The following is a 24,304-nucleotide window of genomic DNA, read 5'->3' on the forward strand; positions in this document are numbered from 1 at the left end:
CGCGCCCTGAAGAATGGCAATAGGAGGTGTGAGTTTTAGCTACTGATCCCTGCGTTTTATGAATCACTACATATTGCTCATTAGCTAGTTTCATTAAAGTAACAAGTCTCTATCACATGTTCATGTTTTCATTGTCTCCATTGTCTTGCATTGAGAGAAATTTGTAATACAAAAGTATTAAAACATTTATTAATTTTAGCATTTTATGATCCGAGTGCATTTTGAGAGGATGCTCAGCATCACTGAAATGACAAGTTTCACTTTTGCTTGCACATTAGCTATCTTTGCATTAAAAGCATTTTAGACTTCTATGCCTCCAGCAGGCTTGTGGTTTTTTATATATATTTTTTACAAGCTCAATCAAAAACAATTGTTGCCTAGAAATACAGAAGTGGAAGAAACAGTATGGAGACATCCAAAAAGAGATATCAGGAGGTGCCACACTACAAGAGCATGCAGAACTTAAAAAAAAAAACGCCAACAAAAAGCTGATGCGCCATCATATATAAAGGTAGAACTTTATAATAAGGAGGAAGATAATTAAGGCCTACGTACAGATTTGGAAGCGATTGCATATGATGTTGCACAAAAAAAGGTTTTAAATATATTTTGCTATTTGAAATACTGTTTTTTGCACAAATAGCTTTTCTGAGACATACATGTGTCGGAAATGTGTACCCCAGAGGAAGAGGTTAGCTCCTCAAAGTGCAGTGGGAGCACTGATACATTGGCACAACTGTGTAAGAAGATGATGGATTATTGAAAAGTTTGAGGAGAAAACCTGAAATAAAACATGTTTTGAATTGATAAACTATGTTAAACTCCGGTGTGAGCTAAGGCATAAGAAGTGTGTGATAAACAGGACATGGAAGTTCCCACTCCTTAATAGGGCAGCTTTACTACCCCAGGCACCAGACATCTATTCCAATATGCAATGAAGACTGAAAGCGACTTGAAGCCATTTTTTATATTAGGACCAGGTGGTGGTGGATGAGGTATCTTGCAACGAGGTTACACTAAATAAGTTTTCCAATAATCAAGCAATACACCAAATACCATCCAAAACATTCTGTAATTGTATTTGCTGTTGGTGCCGTTAACTATTCTTTTATTTTGACCAATATTTTATGAACTACATCTGTGCTTACTTAATAGTTTAGGAAAAAGGTCGGGCCAGATACACAAAAGGTTGTTCCTGGTCTGCACTAGCATATATAGGGTGTAACATATTTTGAAAACGGAGTATTGCACAATAGAATATGCACATGTTCTAAATGTGTGGTGTGCACATCATCTGCACTGCTTGCACCCACCAGGCCCAGAACAAAGCTTAAGCTCTGGGGCATGCAAAGAATGGTGGCAGGTAAACATCCCAGAACAATCAGAGGAATAAGCTGAAAAGTCTATTTCAGCATCTCCCTTCACTTATGCAGCCTTGACAGGGGGTGGAGCAATCTAGCCAGGGGTAAGAATGTTGCTGATCTCCATTGTAGCACTCGTGAAGTACATGCATGATGGAGTACAGATTTTATATCCTTTCCAAACTTAGGGGTCGAAATGGTCTGTATTCTGAATTCTGCTTCCCCGGGTTACGAGGGTAAGAGGAGAAGTCTGCTAATATCAGAAGGTCCTTTCACCATGCTCAAGGGGCTCATGAGAGCTAATGATTAAAAGCAGTCGCTAGATGTCCCTTGGTTATGTCTGAAGGGCCATTGGGAAAATATGCATTCTCTTCCTCACTGTACCAGTGGACCTGTGCGCAAAATAAAATGAGACTAAATATTTGCAGCACACTGCACTCTCTCTTTTTGTAAGTGGGATCTAAATATTTAGGCGGTGCCATGCGAAAGGCATCAAGACAAAAGGAGAGAGAGGCCTAGACCATGGAGGCCCTGCAGTAGGGAATAGATTGGAAAGTAGTGTTGACACACTGGCAAAGTGATACTTGAGACGACAGGTTTTGAGCACTTTTTTTGCAAAAACAGCAGGGATTTATCTGGCAGATTTCAAGACAGCAGGGATTTATCTGGCAGATTTCAAGCAGGTAAGAAACTTTGTACTGTTTCTCGAGTTGGAGATCAGCATGAATTTATTACTCAGATTTACTACCAAGTTGATGATTAAGAAAGTGTATTTGATATGAACTGTAAACACACATACTTGTATTGCTTTTGTTAACACTCACAAAAATAAGAATGCGCAGTGCTAACGTTTAGTTTCTATATTTTTTTTCTAAGTAATACCAACATTGTAGGGACTTGTTCTTATCAGAAGGCCAGTGCACTATGTTTTATATTTATAAGAAATTGCAACTATTTATGACCTACACAATAAAGACTTTGAAATCGAAACAAACTTGGTTAGTGATTAAGACACCACGAGAAGCAGAAAACTAGAACAGTAAGTATTACTACAAAACGTTTCAGAAATGAAAACTTGACACATATTGACTCAAGAGATAAAAGTGAATTAAAAGTTTAGCTCCTGTGGATGCTATTTTTGTGTATATACAAAAAGACTGAACAAACTCTCACTACCACAAAAAATACAGGACATTTTGGTGTATGGCTGACTCTGAACATCAGAACTGCCTGAGCAGGATGAAAAGAAAAGAGAACAAAACATAATTTAAGACGAAATAATTGCTGTAATCGGAATGTTAAAGTTGGTGTACTCTGAGCCTGTAATTAAACTCAATTGGATACTTCAACTCTTTCTCACCATGCAGTCCATAAGGATAAATTTGAGATTGTCTTCGTTGAAGGCCTGATGCCCATTCTTATCGTAGGCGGACCATATGTTGCTTGCAATGGCTGCCGTCACCCGAGCATCGGTGTCTCCATAGCCAGAATATGCCAGAAGCGAGCCCTCGTTATTAAGAAGCCTATGAATACAAACATTAAATAAAATACAGAAGCAAAAAGTTATTATAGCTCTTAAGGCAATCTTCAAAACAATGCATCTCAACTGTAGGCATCCCAGTTCTCAACTCATTTGAGGTTGCAGACTTTGAAATCAAGATTATCAATGAAGGAACTGTCATTTATGTCCAAAATAAAACAGTCCCCTTTTTGGCTGAAAAATAAGAACATTAAAAAAAGCATACAGAATACAGGGTATTATTTATATCCTTTTTCTAGAACTAACGAACCTCGATTCACATTTACATGCTATACAAAATTAATAAATTGTCAAAATGACAAAAATGAAAAGAAATTATGAATGTAACAGATTATCTGGATGTTGCCCCCACCCGCCCCCTTCTTGTGGGCCTGGCTCATAAGAAACATCTTAAGTGTCCTCATGTAAGTTACCTACTTGCCATACAGATCCTAGAGTTATGGTCAAGAATTGGAAGATTCCTCCTGCTAGTTCTATTTCTCCCATATGGAGGCTCAGGATTTTATGCAAAAGAATTGCTGCTCAAAAACAGGAAAGCTTATGGCACTGACGTAACCTAGGTAACCCTTCAGATGGAGAACAGAAACAAGCTCCAGTACAGATGTCCCTAGTAACACACACAGAACCCATTCTGGAACCCACTCCTCTTTATCAAGAGTCTTTGTTACTTATGCAGCACCCCAGAAAGCAAACCACCTCTGAAGCATAGAAAGACTATGCCCTAAAAGACTTTCTTTCAGGGGCTGAGAGGAAGAGTCGAAAACGGGTACAAACTCAACACCTCAGCGGCACTACTCTTTTCTCCCATCCAGGCCAGTGTGAACGAATCATTCTAAAAGACAAATTCCTAAGATCTGGCTTTCCTTAGATGGTTGTACCTGGTGCTTGCATGACATTGGCCTAGTTGGTAACAAGTGTGTGATAAAACTGTACCAGTCACTTGGATCCAACGTCGTCATGCTTTTTTTTTTTTTTTTTTACTGGAAGAACACACAGTTGCACTTAGATCAGCGTTCCCCCTAAGAGCTGCCATCTTTGGGCGCCTTTCGAATGTGGAAAATTCCACATGATGACTCGGAGTCTAAAGATTCTTGGGACTTCGCAGCCGAAGGGAACAGAAGGCTTTTCATCTGGCTTTTTATCTGTACCGTGCATACAACCTTTACATAGGAACATCTTCTTGGGCTTTTATGGTTGGATGAGAGTTTTTATTTATTGTGTGCATTAAGAGGAAGAGGTTGTTGGGATGAAGGGTAGGGGCATCTTGTCATCCTGGAATCCATATCAAAGTCTGATACAGCATCGTTCCCAATCCCTGATACAGCTTGGACAACAACAACATTTGTGTTAAACTGTTTGTTCTATTTCATGCAGTCAATGTAGTCAGAGCTGTCTCCTGGTAATAAAGTGTTTAATTTACAAATTAAATACTGAAGGTTAAAAAAAGGCCAAGAACTGACATTAACCATTAACCTTCTTTGTCTGCAACTAATAGTAGACTTAACATATAAAGAAGGTAATTCAGTTACATGCAGAAGAATGCTCCCAGTTCCTCTTACCCTGGCAAGCCAACGGCATTCAGGCTTCCTCCCTCGGCTGCATTAGACAGATAAGTAGGATTGTTCGCAATGTTGGCGGTATGGGACGAATGGTCAATGTGAAGGCTTTGATATTTACAAATAACCCATATTCTCATTAGTAAGGCAAGGGGATGCCAAGGTTAGCAACAGATAACCATGTGTCTATGCTACCAACCACTGGCTTCCTGAAAAATCAATCCTCTGCACTTTTCAGTCATTTGACAAACTATTAAAGTGATAGTGTGTAAACTGGTAGTAGGGATATGACACGTTATAAGAAGGTATTTAATGGAATCAAGCTGGAAGCACACTAATAGAGAACAGCCAAACTGGAACATACCAAAATGATCCGAGAAGCGGTGCATATACTAAGTAGGCACTGCATAGTGAAGCACAAAACAGGAGCACGGTAGGAGGTTAAATACCATATAAAGTGCAACAAAGAGCACTTTAACGTTCACCAATTCTACACATACTGCCTTTCTGGTTTTAAGCTCGAGTAATGAAGGTCGACAGTAATTTGTGTTGCTCTCTTTCAAAGCAACATAAGTTTGTAAAGTAAAAAAATAAAAAAATAAAAATAAAAACACACATTAATAAGAACATCTCTTCCATTCACTCTCTGTTAAGCTGGACAAGGAACTGCACATTCTCCTATTAAAGTTTTTTCCTGCCTTGGCACTTTCATTTATTAAAGTGTAAGAGAACTAAACTACGGGGCAGAGCTTAAAAACATAAAATGCAACGCAATTAAATGTACATTTTCATCTGTGTTCTGAAAACAGTAATTGTAAACACAGAGTCTATCAGCAAATGGCTCCCGGCAAAATGCTTTAATATGGATCTGATGCCATCTGATTCAAGGGTCGCCTGATATCACTTCGGGTTCATCTTTAAGGGCGGTGCGATTTAATTTCTGCTACTCTTGCATTCTGGTGAATTGGCAGTGTTTGAAAAAACAATTTTAATGATGGCGGATAGACTTTAGCAGGGCGATCGTAAACAAAAGGATTGCAAATGTAATGTGTTCAATTATTGTACCTTCTAGTGGAATAGAAGGAATATGGCAGCACTGCAGCTGCCATGGGTTAGGCAAAGAGTGAATAATTATGATGAGGTTGGGAGCTGAGCACAGACAAGCTCAGCAGCAGTTCTTGGTTGCCTTAGATCCCATCTAAACACAGAGGGCATGCTCATCCAGAGAGATACTCTTGTGGTGATGTGAGTCTCCTGGCACTGCGGCGTCATTGCTCATTTCCCTCATCTGATTTGCTGTAATATTATTTGTGTTTTAACCACTGATTCCACGTTGCACTTAGCCCCTAGCAGCACACCGTCATATTAGTAGCCACTGCCTTGTTAGAGGTGCAGATGTTAGAAGTGCAGAAGCTGCAAGTATTTTTCCGTGCCCATGCTATGTAATGTGCTTTTTGCTCATGTTTTTATTCTGCGTGTTCTTTCTCACCAAGGGCTTAGAGAGATAAGAGTGTACTAGGATGATGTTTATGGTTTGGAAGGGAACGGTTTTGTTTTGAGAGAGCACCTTGGGATCTTGGCCAGTTCCAACCTGTTCCTTTCAAAACTGGCCTGAAGTAGCCAGCATTTTTTAACAACAAATTGCAGAGGGAGGGAGGGTTTTCTATAAATCTCCTCTCTGGCTTGTTTAAGTTATATAAGAGACCAAAGATTGACAGTGAAGTGATTCAGAGACCTCGGGCAGGGTTGGGACGCCGATCATCCTTCCTGTGAGGGTAGATCTCTCTTTCTCTTTACAGTCGATCTGGGGTCTACGGCTTGAAGTTGGTGGGAGAAAGATAAAGGAGCAACTGTGCCCCATGGTGATTAATTTTTTACTAATTATTCTCCTTGCATTGTGTATTTTTATATATCTGTGTCTTTGCATATATATATATATATATATATATATATATATATATATATTTATTTAGATTTGCTGTTCATAGATCGAAGATTCCTAATACATGTTTTCATTTCATTATTGCGCACATTTTAAACTTGCACTTTCGGTTGTACCAACCTTCCTTTACGAGCCCCGCAGAGTGATTTATTAAATGTATTTCTGACCTTCCTTTATGAGACTCGCAGAGTGATTTATTAAATAAATGTATTTCCTAGACTAAGAGTTGCATTCCAGGAATTCCTTTCAGTGTGTGTGTGTGGTTCAGCTTGGTCAGCAGTGAAGCAAAAGACTTTGGCGCAGTCTGCAGTCAAAAGGGAGGTTGGAGGTTGAAAGTGTACGATTTGAAAGTGAAAATATGGTTGGCAGAAAGTCAAAGGCAGCACCGCAAACCATTTCTGAAAATGCATGTGAAATTAAAATGCCTTATAATGTTTTGGCAAATGCGTTTTCTTGTTTATTGGGACTTTCTGAATTTTGGGACGGGTGCCTGGGTAAAACAGAGCTATTAAAAGTTCTTATATGTTTAAAAAATTGTGCTTTTTTATAAAACGATGACCTTTTTGTTCTTGACAGGAGGGGTTGGATACTCCTCTCTGCTTACAGGAAAATGCATGAGAGTGACAAACAATTAGAATATGAAAATCAGAAATTAGAGAAACAAATTGTTGACACAAAAATTACTGTAACTACGCTGTCTTGTCAGAATAAGTTATTACAAGATAAGGCTGATATCTACCAAGCCATCGTGGGGAAATCTGATTTTTCACATTCCAGTGATGAAGAGCTTTAAAAAAGTAGGGACCAGTGTGAGCCAGAGGAGCAGAACGTAGTTCCTGCTCAGCAAGTATGTAGAGAAATAATAGAGAGTAACCCACAGAATTTGGCAGGAGTTGAAGTGCATTCTTTAGACGATTGCATCCAGCAAGAAGTTAAGGATGTTAAAGATATATTCCTGCACGGGTTGTGGAACTTTTGCAGAATAAAACGTGGATGAATAATTCAGACAAGACACAGGGACCCTCTCAAAATCAGACGTTTCTAGGGATTCAGTGGAATCAAGGACTAAGAGAGGTGTTGCTACAGGCAAATTAAAATACTTTGGAGTTTGCCACTCCCCGCACTAAGCAAGAGACGCAGCGATTCATGGGATCGTTTGGTTTTTGGAGACAGCATGTCCCTCATTTGAGTCAAATCTTAACCCTTTGGTACAAAGTAACAAGAAAAAAACATGAGTTTGAATGGTGTGAAGAGCAGCAGTGTGCTTTTGATTTGGCAAAAAAAGCAATTCAACAAGCTTTAGACTTGTCGTCAGTGCAAGAAGAAGAGCGAGTTATATGTAACTGTCCAGAGACAATATGTAAATTGGAGCAGGTGGCAAAAGCAGGGAAGAACAAGGGTGTCCTTGGGGTTTTGAACTAACAAACTATCTGATGGGAATTTGAAAAACTGGAGAGAGCATTTAAATGAAGCCCTCCAGATTTTGAAAACAAATACTGAAACACCCCTGATGCGAATGCTAACCCAACCTTTGCAGATACAACCACATGTAGTCACCAACACCATCATGTATGGGAAAATAAAACCTGGACTTTGGCTTCTTACAGAGCCACACCAGAATCTGCAGGTCTTGACCTACATGCTTACAAAATTGCCCAACTTGTCATAATTCCAGTGTATGGAGGATTAGTGAGGAATGGAACTGCCCCAGCCCTTTTGACAGTACGTGGGGAGGGAGGTTTTGGTTGAACTGACAAAAGCCCTGGAGCTAAGGTGTGGGTGGAATCCCCAAATAGCCCTCCAGAACCTGCAGAAATTATAGCCATGGGCCCAGATAATGTCCTGCTGATCATGAAACTAGGAAAGGAAAAATGGGAGCACATCCCACCTGACAAATGTTATTTGCGAGAATGATCATATTTGTTTCTTTTACAGATCATACTACAGCTTGCCTTTGCCCATGAGTGTACTGTGTGGTTTCCTTTTGGAAGTGTGCGGTCAGGAGGGACTCAACACCCCCAACTTCAACCTGATTGATCGATCATGTTGCACAACACCCCTGCTGTATATGAGGGGCAACATATGGATCCATTTGGCGCAAGTTGTGCTCAACAGATCAAGCCTTACATGGGAACAATGCAGAGTACCATGGATGTTATATCAACCTGTTAGATTGCAATTTTAATTGAACCAACCACTTGGCTTGTCATCACCTGGTGACTGTTGCCAGTCACATCGAACTTGTTTAACTATAGGTAGGTTGGCTTTTCTCGTGTGGGAACCTCACTTTTACTTACATTCCAGCAAACACATTACAGGTTGACCCGTGTACTTCTACATGATTATGACTCATGATGTCTCCATCTCACTTTATGCATACTCGTTATCCTAGAGACACTATTCAATCAAGTGAAGATTGTGATTCAGATATTCAATTATTATCCTAATCCGAATATAAAAGTTTAAGTCTTTCTATTGTAGGTGTGCCCGGCTTAACTGCATATAATACCAGAATGATGAGGCGCTATCGCGCGGATGGGGCGATATGACTTCCGAGCCCTCCCCCCACTCACCCCACCCCACCTGCTGGTGCAATACTTACAAGTTATGGGGCAAGGTAGGCACCTGATTCGGTGGTTCACTGATGCGCTTAGAACACTTACAATTAATGCCCACACTGCTTTGCGAACCACTTGGGAGGGTGATCTAGCAAGACCTTTCACTGACGCCACTTGGTCGGGGGCACTATCCACCCATTCTAATGTCCCCCGCAATGCCAGATTCCACCTTATTCGATTTTACATATTTCACAGAGCTTATCTCACACCAGCCTGCATTAACAGGTATTTTAATCATGACGATTCCGCTTGCCCACGCTTTTAATTGGGGCGGACTTCCTTCATATGTTCTGGTCTTGTCCTTCCTTAAGCACTTATTGGCATGGAGTTACATCATCCCTATCCAAATACACGCCACGTCCATTGCTGTCAGATTGCGGCTCCTGTCTCTCTTTCCGAGAAAGAAAAAGCACAAAGCATCCACAAGATTCCTGGACTTAGGACTTCTGACAGCCAAATTTCTCATTACTAAAAGGTGGAAAGCCACCAAGCCCCCATCGGTACTGGCTTGGAGGCGCTCCTTTATGATATGGGCGGAAGCAGAGGGGGTTGCACTGCGACGCGAAGATGCTGTAGGTATGCGTAGATATCCCCTATTCACTGGCTGGGATGAAATGTTGACCCACTTGCATAGGGCGGAACAAGATGTAGCTGCTGTCGATGCGGTGCCGTCTGACACTGAGCTAGTGCTAGCTTAATCATGTTATATGCTGCATCCACCACCTGATTATTTGACTCCTTTCTTTCATGGGCTCCTAGCGCTTCCACTTGAATGACATTAGTCCAGTGTCCTACAGTGCCTCGAACACGAGAGGCGTCACGCAGCTGCCACATTAGGAAACCCCTGGGCCTCAGAGTTGGGAGAGCAAGGGAACGGGCTCTAAGTTTTTGTTTCAGTTTCTCTTGTTTTACTTAATTCTTTTTCTTTTCATTGTTGAATCTAAAAATGCATTGACAACTTCCTGAGCACGGGGACATTGCTTGTGCCAGAGTGGTGCTGACACTAGATTCTCTGGTAGTGGTTCATGGAGTTTATGATGCCACCTCTGACATGATGCTGTTTTCCAGTACACTCTTAGTTCTTCGCCATTTCAATATAGAGGTGCAAATTGTTCTCATCACTACCACTTTATTGTACTGAACACATTGCAGTGTTTCTTCCACAAAGAATTTGAACGTGTAAACTGTGAAAAGGCTGTCTGTGTCTAACAATTATTAGTGCCTATAAAATCTGTATCGTATAACCTGGAGTTATGTTAAATTAATAAAACTAATAAAAGGATTTTTTTTAAAAATAATAATACCAGAATGATCAATAGGTTAGCATGTCTAATGGTTAAAAATATTAATCATACTTCCATTGCTTTACAGTGACTGCTCTTGTCATTTCATCATGTTGCTGTGTACGATACATATCTAATTTGCTTGTAATGTTTTAAAAGAAAAAAAAGTAAGTTGATTTTAGGACTATGGGGTGTGTGAGTCATTGGTCACAAGGGTGGAGTGTAATGATATTTGTGTTTTGACCACTGACTCCACGTTGCACTAAGCCCCTAGCAGCACACTGTCACACGTGCATAAATACAGGGGCGTTTTAACAGGAGGAATGCAAGGTACTACATATCTGTGCAGGTGTACAATGTACATAATAAGCATGTCCATAGCTATAGCAAATAGATGCAAATGCAAAGTGAAAACGTGTCTATTACTCATTTTACCTTTGTTACTCTTGCAGTGGTGAAGTCCGAGTCTGCCCTGTCAGCATGTGAACGTGTGGCCTTCTGATCAATTCAGAGATCAGCAAAGCATTAGTTCACTGGGCTATTTTGAACAATATGCACGAAGCAGCTGGTTTCAGCAGAACATGCCAAATGCATATCCAGGAGAACTGAGCTAGTATCCTGACTTTCTCGCCGTTTCAAAAAATTCCAAGGGCTGAACGTCAGACTTTGTCCTTTTGATTTTTCTTAGAAGCTCTTGGGGATGGGCAACCATTTCTGGAAATGCACATATCCTGTCTGGATCAAATGCAGGTTACTGAGACGATGTGCTCTGGAAAGTAGAGCAAGATAGCAGAGAGGGAAAAAAGTACAAAGACACAAACCTTCAATTGAGGTCTTTATAGTAGGACTGTCCTTCCAAACCCGAATCTTTGGATCCAGACAAGACTAGAACTTGACCTTCTACGACTAGGGTTTGCAAAGTGGAGCAGCAGAGAAGCGCACTGAAGCTTGCAGGACTGGACTCAACTCTGGCTGCAGCACTGTGGCAGAAGTGAAGAATCCACCAGTAGGAGCATGCTTGAAAACATGCGACGCTAGTAGGTCCTCTACATACTGGCTGAACATGATCCAAATGACAGCAAAGAGATGGTCTACAAGCAACCATCTGAGAGGAAAGAGCTGGTCTGGAAGCAACCATCTGAGAGGAAAGAGCTGGTCTAGGAGCAACCATCCCAGATGAAACAGTTGGTCTAAAAGCAACCATCTGAGATGAAAGACCTGGTCTAAAAGCAACCATCTGAGAGGAAAGAGCTGGTCTAAAAGCAACCATCTGAGATGAAAGGCCTGGTCTAAAAGCAACCATCTGAGAGGAAAGAGCTGGTCTAGAAGCAACCATCTGAGAGGAAAGAGCTGGTCTAGGAGCAACCATCTGAGAGGAAAGAGCTGGTCTAGAAGCAACCATCTGAGAGGAAAGAGCTGGTCTAGGAGCAACCATCTGAGAGGAAAGAGCTGGTCTAGGATCAACCATCTGAGAGGAAAGAGCTGGTCTAGGAGCAACCATCTGAGAGGAAAGAGCTGGTCTAGGAGCAACCATCTGAGAGGAAAGAGCTGGTCTAGGAGCAACCATCTGAGAGGAAAGAGCTGGTCTAAAAGCAATCATCTGAGAGGAAAAAGCTGGTCTAGGAGCAACCATCTGAGAGGAAAAAGCTGGTCTAGGAGCAACCATCTGAGAGGAAAGAGCTGGTCTTAGAGGGGAACCACCTTAAAAGAAAGAGCTGGTTTAAGAGCAACAGCCATCTAACAGGAGAGAGAATTTTTGAAGTGATCCTAATGGAATCGGTTTTGATAGACATTAGCAATACTGTATAACTTTAGAGAAGTTACACTTCTGTTTCTGCCACTTACCAATTGTACGTTAACAGTTCTAAAGAATTTACAAACATTTGGAAAGAGTTGTAAAAATTATGTAATAAATTTAGTCTCACATTGGCAATAGGGGCACTGAGTCGTGCAGGGCGAGTTATAACCAGAATAAAAAGATGGTTGTTCTACTAGTGAGGCCTTAACAGCGAAAGCATTGTCTCTTTTACAATTCTGTAGGTTGTGTCACTGGACACATTAATATAGAGCAGAGAAGACCGGTGCTACGGAATCAAGCCCTATGACAGACTCACAAAACCACATGACATACAGGGAGAAAACGGACTATGTACATCAAAAACTTAAAGTAATCAATTTGTAAAAAAAAATATTTAAAAAATCTAGAAATGCCTCATAATAAATTTATATTAAGGCAATGGTGTTTTTTTTTTAGAATAATACAACATGAAAGGCAATATGGTGTCTTATCTGGACCCTGCTATTTGAAGAGCGGTGAGGTGTTGTCAAATTGTGCTTCTGTGTTCATCATTTTCAGTTTGGTATCTTTTAGAGTGAAAGTGTGGATAGAGTGTGAAACTGAAGATGCATCCTGTCAGTTCTGTGCCTGCTGAAAAGGGATGACTTAGCATGTGATGTTACTGAGATGCTGTGGAAAAGTGGGTATAGTTGAGTGAATGTGATGATGACTGTAATATTTACACGTGAGCTGGAAAATACTTACAGCTCGAGCGAAAATGGAGACCTGCCTGAAGCGAGACAGAGCAGAGGTTGGCAGAAGATAATGAATGATTCCTCCTTGTCTGTGAGATATCCTGCCCTCTGGCTACAAAAATCCACATAGGACAGCCCAGTTGATCATCAAATGGCAAGACTAAAATAATACTCAGATTATAGAACACTTCCATCCAAGGTAATATTGATGAGGTGTGGGGTAAAATTCCTCTTTGTTGTGTATTTAAAACTGCTCCACTAGTTTTCCCTGTCTCTGGTTGGCTGTCATGACCGAAGATATGGACTTGGGTCGTACTCAAAGTCTCTTCTTGTAGTTTTTGGGGTTTTTTTGCACTGAGAGTTCTGCATGCACTGGTCATTTGCAATTAGAGCTTGATTAATTAATTTTGTTTTGAAGCTGCGCCTATCTGTTCATAAAATGCAACATATGCTGTATGATGTGCCCTTGCTGTAATTTAATCTTCTTAGGAAGTCTCCAAGTCATTATGGCTCTCCAGCCCTTGTGTGGTCCTGCAGTCTTCAGTTGCAATAATCATTTTATCACGTCTTCGTGAGGAGGACAAGGTGCACCTCCAAAAATATTTTCCACTACTGCCTTCGAAATGCTTTCTGAATGGTAAATGTTGATGTCTTTGTTCTTCATCGTGCCTGTCCTTTTCCTCGGAATGAGGGGCTTTATCTCAATGGCTCCAGGCTAAGAGGTCATGTGAGGAATGACTGAGCCGGGTTCGTGTTCAGTTCTTTCATACCCTTGGTATTTACAAAAGTGATCACACATAAGCTGCTTGGTGATTGCTATTGGGTCTTCACTCTACACTTGTTTCAAAGTTGCCAAAGAAGATCATCTTTAATTCTGCACTGCAGCTGATCTAGTCTTCGCGACTTAGACTCCTGCTTCCTACATGTGTCCGTTTTCCCAGGTGCTGCCTCATTTCAGCTCTCAGACCCCTGAAGTCCCTGCGCATCTTAAGTCAACCACAGAAAGAGTATCAGGATGGCGCAAAGTTCTCACTGCAGAAAATACTCTTTGCCTTGCTGTGGTGTGAGCTTTGACACAGTCCACCTTTTGTTGTCCCTTGCTGTTGTGTTGGGACCAGGCTATTTCTGTTCTAAGTCAGGCTAGTGTCACATTTAAGTTCCTGAGCAGCTGTGAGGTTCTATGCCATCTGTGAGTAAGTCCACAATTTGTATTTATGGTGCATGCGCCTTACAGTGTTGGTGGTCCTGCGTCTACCCAGCACTAGGTTCATAGGCTGCCGTTCAGTTACACAGGGAGGGCTCAGCATCTAAGTTCCCAATAAAAACCAATCTGAGAAAAAAAGTCACTTCCCAGTCACGTGTTCCTGAAGGCTACATCAAGTAAAGACCACCTCTGTTGCAGCCAGACCTAACCCTGCTCCTCGTGTGACATCAGCTGCGACGTCAGAGGCTTCCACTCTGCCCTCACACCGCTGTGCTCCGGTCTACCCTGTACTCAGCTCAGACTGAAGAGGGACAGCGCTTTCCGTGTAGGGTTTGTGGCATCCACGCCTGGGGTGTGAAGTTCCTGAATTATCACACAACGACATAAGACGGGCAGTAGACACATTCGTCAGCACACCGACGAAGCTGTCTTTTTCAGAGGGAAACGCTGGAAAATAAAGAAGCTCGGGCTACAGGCGGGTCCACAGGATGACTCCCAAGCCCCCGGGTGGATGTTATCGGGTCGGTCCCGGGATCCCTTGTGCCTGATCCACCCGACAACAGCGGAACAAAAGCCAGCAGAACACTGGGGCTTTGTGACGTGATATACACGTAGGAGTCATCCACGCAAAACAATAAAACCCTGAGTACGTACGATAAATGCCACACGGACCAGGTTATTCCTCTGCATAGGGGTTTGAATATACGTTTTGCCTCTAAGAATATCCTAATAAACTGCTCCTTGCAAAGAACAGGCAGTTATACCTACAATTTCCATGAGAGGGCAGCATCTTTCCATTTGACTCATTCAAGCCTAACCTGGAAATTACAGGAGAGCACTTTTCTCTTGTCCAACCCCGACCCTTCCCCCTCCAACCCGTTTCCTGTGCTTTCTGGCTAAGGCGGAGGCGGGCCATGTTAACAACCCTGGCTTATGCCCAAAGGGGGACCTTTACCTAAATTCCTAAAACCTAAATTCAGGGTGAAATCTGACAGACATTTCACCATACCAGACTGAAAGCATCTGTACCCAACTACTTATCAGAAAATGAATGTATTAGTTGGGGCTTAAAACTGTAAGCCTCAATTGCAACAACACTTTTCTAAGCCCCCCCCGACCCAAAAAAAAAAAAAAAGTAAAAATACTAATTAAACCTTTTATTTCCCAAACGAAAAACTATATGGAATTAACATATATTTTAGCGCATGATTTCAGGAACGAAGCATATGTGGGTTTATTTCTTTTCCCCACCCTGAAGCAGAGACAAATATGACAAGTGCTGACAACTGTGTGTTCCTGTTGTATTTTGCACTACAGGTTACCACAGCGAGGAAGGCCTCAGTGCGCTTAGTCACTTCTTTTCAGAGGAAAGGCTTGTATTCTACAGCCCTGAACCTGCGTTGCCTCACTGCCCTGCAGTTCCTTAGTCTCAGCCCCACACATACAGCACTGATGGAGCACCGAAACTGATAATTTGCAAACTTCTAAGATGACTCCAGTCTACTACTTACTGCACCTATTCTGGGTAGACTGTATATAGAACATACTGGTAGGTCCAGGTCAAGAAGCCACCTATGAATCCACCCAGGAGGGCGAGAGGGTCAGGTCCCATGCAAGGGTCAAATAGATGGTGGGTAGTAACTCATTTTCAGAGGGGCACAGGGCAGCAGTGCTGGATGGGAGGGCAGAAAGAAATGCTTGGGCACCTGGTGGATGTGACCTGTCCTAAGTGACCAGACTCTCGAGATAGCCCTTGTGTCTCTGTTTCCATTGGCTTGGCTTAATTCCTTACGAATCAGCGAGTCAGCTTGAGATGACAGTTGATATATTTAAAAAGGCATGAGCAGGCACAGAGCCAGCAATATCCGAGTCTTTGTTTTAAAAGTCCACTCCCCTACAGGTATGTACAATGTGCGTTGGGCTCAATGACTACAGCATATGCAGTGTCACGAAGAGCACTGCATGAAGGCATGATGCATGTGGAGGTAAATGATTCCAGAGTGATTGACACGGGCATGCTGCTGTCGGATTGGCTGCTGGCTCATGTACCTGAATGGATGATTCAGGTGAGCTTTTGAGAGTTAGTCATTGGCGAGAGAGCTGGTCCCTGAGGAGTGGCACTGGGGGTTCAGCCCTCGCAAGGTTTGGAAGCCACCCTTCCTAGCAAAAGAGGATGCGGCAGACTCGGGGCTATCACTCGAAAGGAAGGGCTAAAACCCATAGGACCAAAAGGACAGACGCCAGAAACTGGGCCTTACCGAGCCATGAGGCCGAATCTCTCGGAAATCTTCCCGCCAACATTCACCTGGTACTTTTCTCTTCAGTGAGCAGCATTGCGAGTTACCTCTTAGAGCTACAACGTGGTGAAATTCAGGGACTCGGGCACTCTCTTGATAGAGCGGAGAGAGGAGAACCGGACCTACTCGCTGACCTCGCCCACCGCCACTGCAGCCCACCTTACAGAGTTCACCATTAAGACCAGATATTGGTCTAGGTGCAACCAGGAGGAATTACGGAACCCTGGCCTCACAACTGCTGGCATGATGTAGCTGCTACCCCACCATTTATAGTTCAACCACTACAGAGTAGGCCAACTCCGTAAGGCGTTCCTTCCAAGATGGAAGGAGGGCGGACGATTCCACCTTCAGTAATTGGGAGCCTTTGGAAAGGGAGTGAGAAACTTCATATGCTCAAATATTTCCTTTATCAGAGAAATGCACTCGTCTTTCCAGTGAGCTCTGGTGGTGCCAGGTTGATTTTGCATTGCTGCACGGTACATTAAGTACTCAAGTAAGACACCCAGCAAATTAGTGTAAGCATGGGCCATGTTTAAGCAGAATGGAAAGAGAGCGCAGGAACATGGAATGAAGATGTGAGTACTGCGCGTGCCCCCAGTGGCATCTTTGAAAAAACTGAGCAGATTTGCTGCACAAAAATGAGGAGCTGCATGGCAACAGCAACTCCTTCCTGGTGGAAGGGTTACGCTTTCGGACTGCCCAGGCCGGCTCTGGAAATCCATTAGCATTAAGAATGGAATATGGAAGAAGACCAGGCTATATATTCACGGGTTCAAATGCAGGAAGGAAACCGAATGCGATGGAACATAAAATTAAGATCCAGCATCCGCGTGGCAGAGAGGTGACCAAGTCATCCCCGGAAGTGTCCATGGGACTACCAGACACATACACAATTGTGTAATTGTACAAGAGTGGACAGTCCCTTCATGATTCATGAGGCCCTAGAGCTAAGGCCCTTCCTCTCTTTTCTACTTTAGTTTATTTTTTTTCTACAAGGGAAATCATCCAGAACGCTTGAATGCATTTAATCCCCAGATCGTGGTGAACTGGTCAGGCGTGTTTAATATAAAACTAAGGCCTGAGAATGTACTTCAAGAGACTGCAGGAGCATCAAAATACAGACAAATGAAGTACAAACATAGGACAAGGCCTTAACCATTATTACTTTTTACCCCATTCTAAAATGTATTTAATTGGCTGTTTGAATACCCTGTCTCTATGAGAGAGTTATGTTCGAGAAACAAATAGAGGAATAGATTGTGATGATATTGGTATGAATGCACTGGCGGACAAAATCTGCAAGGCAGCACTTTGAACTGGTTGGCAGTCACAGCTACGATGCCAAGAAATTAATGAGCTTAGTTTGAGTTCCTTTACCTTTTTCCACTTGGGGTTGGATATGCACTACATGATTACACTGCTCTGCAGAAAGCCCACTCATGGCTTTCTCAAACCAGAGCCTTCCATGGTTTTTCCAATACCCAGTAAGTGGTTGACAATGCAAAACAGTACAGGTCTTTCCTAGGCAGTGGAGGTCTTCAAAGCACATTACACTGTGACCATTTCTACTTTCTCAGTGTTTGTTGAAGGCTCAAAGAGGCATACGTTTTGTAAACAATTTAAAGCTCATGAGCTTTTAAACAATGCTACTGAGATGGTATGCTTTCAAATTCAACTATTCCTTTATCACACCAAAAATCATAAAAATTCACTCTCTTCTTTAAACCTCAACCTATTACAGGCCCGCAATAACCCACTTTTTTAGGTTGAGTCTAGGCAGCGCACATGCGCTGTCTGCAGACATGCTGAATTCAGCCTGTAGGCTTTAACCACGTCCACGATTGCCATTCGTTCTTTGATGAGCTTGTCTTAAATGCTTCCTTTTAATTGGTGCATTTTTCTAAATTTCCCTCCTTTGTGTGCTTAGTGCCCTCCCAGGCGATTTCACTAAGTGAACATTTTTTTTGGCCATCACACTACGTTCACATTTCCTCCTGTTACAGCGTGAGATGGGCCCTCCCTCCTGTCTAGGCATTGCAGCCTTAGTGTTCTTTGTTTGGTTGTCCATAGCAATGAACACACACCAAAGGTTTTGTTTTTGATGGTGCTTTGTTCTTGGATATCTCTCTGCACTTCAAGCTCAGCGATGGCGCTTTGTTATTGGATATCTCTCTCCCTCTCGCTACCTCTCTGTCTGTACCTCTACCCCTCTCTCTGTACCCTCTCTCTCTCTCTGTACCTCTACACTTCCCTACCTCTCTCTTTCTCTCTACCTCTACCTCTCTCTCTCTCTCTCTCTCTCTGTCTCTACGTCCATCTACCTCTGTAAATCCCTCTATCTCTCTCTACCACCCTCTACTTCAACCCCTCTCTGTCTACCCCTCTCTCCCTCTTACTACCTTGACCTGTATCCAACTCTACCTCTCTCTCCACCTCTGAGACCACGTGTGAGATGCTAAATAATAACACAATAGAAACGCAAAAATAGTGCATTCACATCCAAAATGTTAGACCTATTGGCTAAGCCATTGCTTGTTTGGTGTTTCATTGGTGGATTCCACCCCAACTAAACAAAAAGTCCTAACTATCGGCCTTCATCCAGTCTGGTTTTTCCCTTTGCTTTCTGAGCTCTGTAGCTATGACAGTGAAGTCGAAACTATACATATCAGAATGCAAAGAAAAACCCTGTACTCGATTAGCGCTTGATGCATGGACCTGGAAAACTAGAGAGCTCCGTGCAATGCACTGAAAATCCTGATTCCGTTGTAAGCAGGGGTTTGTGACCCAACTGAATTGCCAGTTTTGCTGGGAAACATGCATGTCTGATACTTCTGTGACCACATTAAAAGGGAAGTGCTAGGAGGAAGGGAATATCTGTAGAAACAGCCAGCGCACACCGATTACCACTGCTTTCCTTCATTCCAAGGGGGAAAACTGATAATGATGCAGTAACAGTGCTCCTCCAAAAAAACAAAAAGTCCCACTGTGTCGGTAACTCATTGTGCTGTATTATTATTGTACAACTTTTGCAGCAATTGATAATGAGATATATATATACTGAGCAACAGGGGGACACTCCCTTCTCACACAGGCTGACACACATACAGCATCTATTTTAGGACATCCTCATTCATCACTGCTCATCACTACTTCTCGTCCTTGTTTCTCATCCATAATTTCTATTTCTCATTCATCATCCCTACTTCTCACCCATTATTCCCATTTCTCGTTCCTACTCTTCTCATCCATAAACTGCATGTGTCATCCATAATCCCGATTTGCCATCCATCATCCCTAATACTCATTCCCATAAGAAGGTTGTTTTTTTCAGAAGCTAGACCAATAGAATGCAACCTTCCCTCTTAACTCTGATTGGCTGTTTCCAACCAATCAGTGTGAAGGGGTGTTCACAACATTGAAAGTTAGTTGGTATAACTGAGGGATGAGTCATGAGAAGTGGGGATGATGGATGAGAAGCAGGTATGATGGATGAAAGTGGAGATTGTGGAAGAGAAGCATGGATGAGGGATGAAAAATAGTGATGGGAATTAGGAATGACAGATAAGGAATAGGGATGATAAGTGGTTGTGATAGACGAGGAATAGAGAAAATGGTTGAGAACTAGGAGGATGTAATAGTCAAAGCGTTTTATGTGTAAACTTTTACAACATTAGGTTGACCTGCAACACCCAGTGCCTAATTTGTACTTGTTGTTTCCGGTGCTGAGCACCAGCACTTATTTTTGAGGGCCGGCGCTTATTCGTCTGCCTCAAGCATTTGCTGCAAGCAAAAGACACATTTGGAAAAGACGGAGGAAGAGAAAAACAAAAAAGCATCACAATGGGAGAAAGCAGAAAGCTGCAAGTGTGTGCTGAAGGAGCAGGGAGTAGCTTTAAATGTATTGAAGAGGCCCCAGATGGCTTCAGGATTACGCTGCCTCAGTATTCCGCGTTCGCACATTTAATTGCAGCCTCCGCGTGTTTAAGAGCAGGGCTTTGGGCACCGGCACGTTTTTATTTACAAATTAAGCACTGGTAACACCCGTGAAGTACTTTGTTTAGTATCGCTCTCCTTCGAGTCCCATATAAAGGTACAGTCAGGGCTATTGGGCCTACACGATGATGGGGCTGCGGCAGTCTCCGCATAATTATGGATGTGCAGTATTTGCCACATAATCCATCACCTGCTGCGTAACCTGCAGATTTTAAAACATCTAGACGATATTCTAGTTTAAGTGGATCTAAAGTTACTAAAGACGTGGCGGCACCTATTGCAGCACACTGGAAGGCACTTGGTAAAGGTTCACTGGTACACTTCCCGTTGCTTACTAATGTATTGGGGAGTTAAACGGGCACTAGTGGTGAGAACCTTTCCCAGTCAGTGTTAACCTGAGTGTCAAATTAAGAAGTAATACTATCACAATAAATTATGCATTAAGCCTCATAATATGCCGCATAATTCAGTCAATTCTACGTCTTAATTTGGCCCTCCCCTGCCGGATAATTCCAGTGGCCCAGAAATCTCCTATAACTACAACATTCTCCTCACCATTCCACATTCTGAAACTGTATTACACCCACTTCGTAAGCCTGCACAACTTCCTCCGCCACATATTCTCACAGAAGACATGACCCACTATTGCTCAACATCATGTGAATGAGCTTGCTCTGCGTTCCCCCACAGTAAGAATGGGCTTCTCCCTCTCACTACTCACAGCGTGCTCTGCACTCCTCCGGTGTTCGCCTGGCTCAGCACCTGGGTGAGGGCTTTTGGGCGCAGCATGCTATCCAACAACCGCCCGGCTCGGGCTCGCGTTCCTACCTGCAGACAAACACAGGGTCACAAGCCCAAGCTCTCCAGTCAGCTGACACTTCCTAGCGAAAGTAACAGAGGCAGGAAACGCGCGAACTGCACCATGGGAGATGTAGTTCCTCTTCCAGTTAAACGTTCACACCCCCTCTGCAATGACTTAGCAAACCCTGCGGACATGTTGCAATACTACTGCTTCCGTTTTACAATAGTCAACAGTGGGCGTCGAGTTTGTGAGCCAAAAATTTGATATTTTTACAATTATGCTGAACTGGCACTGTTGGTATCGTGCATGTCAATCTTTGTGATAGTTCACCGACATTAAGATGCATTTAACTTTTTAACCCATATGCTAAATTGTAGATAAAATATTACAGCTTTCAGAATAAAAAATAGCACAATTAAAAAAAATATATGCATGCATACATTATGCGTGAGAATGTATCGTACTAACGCCCACTTTGATTTCGGAGAGAGATTGGTTTCCCTCGAATACACAGCCCACATCTATGACAGTGAGCTCGAGTGTCAGAAACGTAACAACGTTCATCATCATGTGATATATTGCTGTACTACTTTAGTGCACTGGTGACTAATACAGTATGATACTCATGTGATTACTCCCTTCTCGGCCATCGATAATAACAGTGACAGAATTATTTATCTAATCTTTTTTTAAGCTGTTCAGGGCATGCCAGGTGCAACATCTAGTTACTAGTGCAAGCGCACAATTGTTGTGCCTTTAATTGCTGGCACTTTTGTGACTTAAAGTTACAATATCATCTTTATTGTCAGATCGGATAATAAAACCTTCAACAAATGTAAAGAAAACAAAAGCTTACAATAATAAAACCTTTCGAATTTAAGCAGGTAAAACTTTGTACACAATCAGCATTATGGTTCAGTCGCAATGTTATTTCTACTCAAAACTTTGAGTGTTTAAAATATTTACGGAAACCCCATGAATCGTAAAATAAACAAACAAAACGGGGTTATCTCCGTCCGCCCGTGCAGGGGTCCTCCGGGCTGTCTGTAGCATCCCAGTGCTGGGGCCTATAGCGGTGTCTGAGACTCGCCTGCAATGCTTCCTCCACGCCGCCGGGGGCGCTGTGGGCGCACCCCGCGGCTGGCGGCGCGGAGCCGGCGCTTGCAGCACTTCCTGGGGGCGGGCAGGCCTCTCTCCCTTGGCCCCGGTCGGCAGTGAAGATGGCGGAGAGCGGCGGAGACTGCGCGGACCTCGGCCCCGAGGTGGCGGACAGCGCGGGGTCCAAGAGCCCGATCCGGGTTACCGTAAAGACCCCGAAGGATAAGGAGGAGATTGTCATCAGCGACGAGGCGTCCGTGCGGGAGGTGAGGGGACCACCATGGGGTCTGCCTGGAGGAGAGGAAGGAGGGAGTAGTGTGAGCTCTGGCTGGGTCGGGATTTAAAGGGGGAGCCATGGAAAGAACGGGGCAAACAAGGCGACGTTTGTTTGTGTTTAGGAGACTGTGTGGTTAAAGACCCCTGGCGGAGAATCGCGAGGGTAGATACTAGCGCATTGTCATGCAAGGAGAGAAGAACATGAGAGCGGAAGTGTACTTGTCAGTAAAGCCTCACTCTGAGCACCCAGATTACTCGTTTTATAGTCAGAAGGTACATAAACAAATAATATTTTTTCCTTTGGATTGGAATAATCCAAAGTTTAGCCTGAACAAGTGTTTCAGTTGGATCCCCACTATAGCATATTTTATTGATTAGGCTAATTTATTAAAGTAAGCAGGCTAAAGGGTACCCCCAAGTCAAGATGTAACACTGACTCCTCTGTGGTACACAGTTTAAGGATAAGCTGTTGTATTACTCCTATTATTAAGGATCCGTAATACGTGAGCAAAGTTTGGTCAATTCAGTGCACAGTAAGGAGAGCTCCTGCCACGGTTCTTTTCTGCTAGGGAGAAGTTATTTGATTTTGGTCATTCAACATCTGTTTTGTTTAAACATACCCGTGCTGTTTCAGAAAGCTTAATAATGGCATCTAGATTTCTCCCAACTGCCAGAAATACTGCTTCAGTACAGGAGTACTTTAAGTGTAATCGTCATGTGAATCAAAGTGAACTTTATTTTATCTTCAGTGACAGTGTGAAGTTATTTGGGGTTTTATGTAAATGAGCAAATTATCTGAAATGGTATGTCTGAAAGTTTTTAATGTGGCATTTGCTAAATTGCTGGTTTATTTGAATATGTGCAGTGAACAGGGGCACACTATATCGTCATTTGATAGATAATTTGAGAAAATATTTTGCCACTGTAAACGTTAACGACTTTACAGCGTGGAAACGTCAATGTTTATTCCACACTGAGCTAGTGTTGGAGTTTAAGTGCTATACGTGAACTCTTTTTGTGCATTTACCAGTACATAACACTTCTAGCGCAGTCCCTGTATGCTTTCAACTTGAAATTGCTAAAGGTCTATAAAACTATTGAATGTGCGTTTGCAGAACCGCTGACTTCTATCTGCAGGGTATTGATGATGCTGCACTGACTGGAATGTCTTTTGGTTGTTTTAGTGGTGGGTCACATATGTTTACAAACTTGTTACTTTTTAATTAGTGCAGATGCCATTTCCAATCTCTGTAACTAACAGATGCTAATAGTTCGTATCTTAATGGTATTTAGTTTATCAATGTCAGGTGGATGAATGACTCATTTGTAGGCCAGGATTCAGACTTGTGACCTGCTGATCGCACCAGATGTCAAAACCAATATCGCTATCTTTGATGCTGGGTACATTGTGAGACACATTTCTTATTTTAAGTGTTTGACTTTATCTAGAGACATTGTTACTTTAGACTTGTGATACACTTTCTAGGTGATTATTCTGTCACAGGCGATTGTAAGTTAGCATACACAGAATTTGTTTTTCTTGAAGAGGGCCCTTTCTTTTGGGTCCCAGGGCTCTCACCTGCAGCGGTTTCACAGAGGTACTGCTGCACCCAAGTTAGAGATCCAAGTTACTGCCAGCGTACGTTTCAGTTTTCCACATTATCTAGATTGTACAGTGGGGGTTTCTGCAGGAGGTAGTAGGTTTGGAGCTTGTATACGAACACATCATTAAGCAATAAACTCTGTGCTGGTTGAAGTAACATCTTACAAAAAGAATAGGTATTTACAAAAAAAAGAAATAC

At 42.6% G+C, this 24,304-nt stretch overlaps 2 protein-coding genes across 3 annotated transcripts in view; one reads left to right on the forward strand and one right to left on the reverse strand.

The window, feature by feature from the left end:
* Window positions 1-21,226, reverse strand: part of LAMTOR2 (late endosomal/lysosomal adaptor, MAPK and MTOR activator 2) — a 58,594-nt gene extending 37,368 nt beyond the window's left edge. The window contains exons 1-2 of the mRNA XM_069218025.1: window positions 21,048-21,226; window positions 2,722-2,884 (exon numbers count right to left, since the gene is read on the reverse strand). Of these exons, the coding sequence (XP_069074126.1) occupies window positions 2,722-2,884; window positions 21,048-21,115 (231 nt within the window). The 5' untranslated portion in view covers window positions 21,116-21,226. The remainder of the gene's footprint in view (window positions 1-2,721; window positions 2,885-21,047) is intronic.
* Window positions 21,227-21,304: 78 nt separating this feature from the next.
* UBQLN4 (ubiquilin 4) overlaps window positions 21,305-24,304 on the forward strand; it is a 59,652-nt gene continuing 56,652 nt past the window's right edge. The window contains exon 1 of one of the 2 annotated variants that reach the window (XM_069218027.1): window positions 21,305-22,492. In XM_069218027.1, coding sequence (XP_069074128.1) covers window positions 22,349-22,492 — 144 coding nt within the window. In that variant the 5' untranslated portion in view covers window positions 21,305-22,348. The remainder of the gene's footprint in view (window positions 22,493-24,304) is intronic. The other variant, XM_069218026.1, reaches the window with a different exon arrangement.

The sequence above is a fragment of the Pleurodeles waltl genome, chromosome 12 (genome assembly GCF_031143425.1).
Source record: "Pleurodeles waltl isolate 20211129_DDA chromosome 12, aPleWal1.hap1.20221129, whole genome shotgun sequence".
Taxonomy (NCBI): Eukaryota; Metazoa; Chordata; class Amphibia; order Caudata; family Salamandridae; genus Pleurodeles; species Pleurodeles waltl.